Here is a 1483-nt window from a genome sequence, read left to right as displayed (position 1 = left end):
CGGGCACGGCTCCGCTGCCTCCCTGCCCCGGCCCAAAGCGGGGGCTCTCCCCAGCGCCGTGGGGTGCCAGCAGTGGTGCCCAGGGCGGTGCTGGCACCTTGCCCCCACGAGGCTGCCAGGCGTCCTGGCATGGCATGGTGCTGGGACCTCCCGGGCCCTGCCGCTCTGTCACCGCTCTCCCCAGAGGCATGGGGCTGCTGTAGGGCGTTGGTGGCAGCATCCTCTCCCACAGGCTCCCACGATGAGTGGCCGGCTCCTGCTCCTCGCCATGCTCCCTGCGCTCCTGGGCCCCCCGGCTGCCATGGCGCAGAAGAGGAACCAAGGTGGGTGCTGAGCATTGGGTGCACGTAGGGGGGGACAGTGAGAGGGGCCCAGCACCACCATGCCGTGGTGCCAGTCCGTGCCCTGAGCGCTGTCACCGCCCCACAGCGGTGTGCGAGGATGTGTTGGAGGCCGACATTGTCTTCCTGGTGGACGGCTCGTCCAGCATCGGCAGGAACAACTTCCGTGCCGTCCGCACCTTCATGGACGACCTGGTGGGGCCCTTTGTGCAGGTGGTGGGTGAGAAGGCGGTGCGCTTCGCCGTGGCGCAGTACAGTGATGAGCCGCGGTGAGCCCTGGGGAGGGGGCATGCGGGGTGGCGTGGTGGCAGGGCTATGAGGTGACATGTCCCCCCATGCCCCCTAGGGTGGAGTTCCCCTTCTCCCAGCACACCGATGGCACAAGCGTCCGGAGGGCCATCCAGCAGCTGAGCTACAAGGGTGGCAACACACGGACTGGTGCCGGCTTCCGCTATGTTGCTGACAAGTTCTTCGGCCCCACGCAGCTCCGGCCTGGGGTCCCCCAGGTACGTGCAGGGCGGTAGCCCTGGGGACACCTGGGGTGGGGATGTGGTGGGTCTGTGGGCACCGGGCTGGGTCTCACGGCTCTCGCCTGGCCCCGCAGATCTGCATCCTCATCACGGATGGCAAGTCCCAGGATGATGCCGAGGGGCCGGCAGCAAAGCTGAAGAGTCAGGGCATCAAGGTCTTTGCCGTGGGTGAGCGAGGCTTCAGTGCTGGGTGAGGAGGTATCCCGCCGAGTTCAGGGTCCCTGATCTCACCCGCTCTCTCCATCCCTGCCAGGGATCAAGAACGCTGACCACAAGGAGCTGATTCGTGTGGCCTCGATGCCCACCGATGCCTTCTTCTTCTACGTCGGTGACTTCAAGCTGCTGGGGACGCTGGTGCCACTGATGACACGCAGGGTGTGCACGAGCGTCGGGGGCACCCTACGCCTGCTGGGTATGGGCCCCCATCCTCCTCCCTGCGGGGCGAGGGTGCCGGCAGTGCTGGGTGCCAGGATGCGCTCACCTTGGGTGCACCCTTAGCACCCATCCTCCCCAAAATGCCCTCCTGGCCATCCTGTTTCACCGGGCATGTGGCTGTGCTGCTCCAGCAAACTCTCCCTGCCGCTCCATGCACCCTGGAGCTGATGGCCCCCG

The 1483-nt window shown here is 66.9% G+C and overlaps 1 protein-coding gene across 1 annotated transcript in view; it reads left to right on the top strand.

Annotated features, from left to right (window-relative positions):
- Positions 1 to 241: 241 nt before the first annotated feature.
- The window catches only part of LOC103915490 (collagen alpha-1(VII) chain-like), a gene marked incomplete at its 3' end in the record, with an annotated part of 18655 nt that continues 17413 nt past the window's right edge, over positions 242 to 1483 (top strand). Inside the window, exons 1-5 of the mRNA XM_009322324.1 lie at positions 242 to 323; positions 430 to 610; positions 688 to 847; positions 946 to 1039; positions 1125 to 1283. Coding sequence (XP_009320599.1) covers positions 242 to 323; positions 430 to 610; positions 688 to 847; positions 946 to 1039; positions 1125 to 1283 — 676 coding nt within the window. The remainder of the gene's footprint in view (positions 324 to 429; positions 611 to 687; positions 848 to 945; positions 1040 to 1124; positions 1284 to 1483) is intronic.

Source organism: Pygoscelis adeliae, unplaced genomic scaffold (assembly GCF_000699105.1).
Source record: "Pygoscelis adeliae isolate BGI_AS28 unplaced genomic scaffold, ASM69910v1 Scaffold404, whole genome shotgun sequence".
NCBI lineage: Eukaryota > Metazoa > Chordata > Aves > Sphenisciformes > Spheniscidae > Pygoscelis > Pygoscelis adeliae.
The sequence above is the reverse complement of the archived record's forward strand: the minus strand, read 5'-3'. Positions and strand labels throughout refer to the sequence as shown.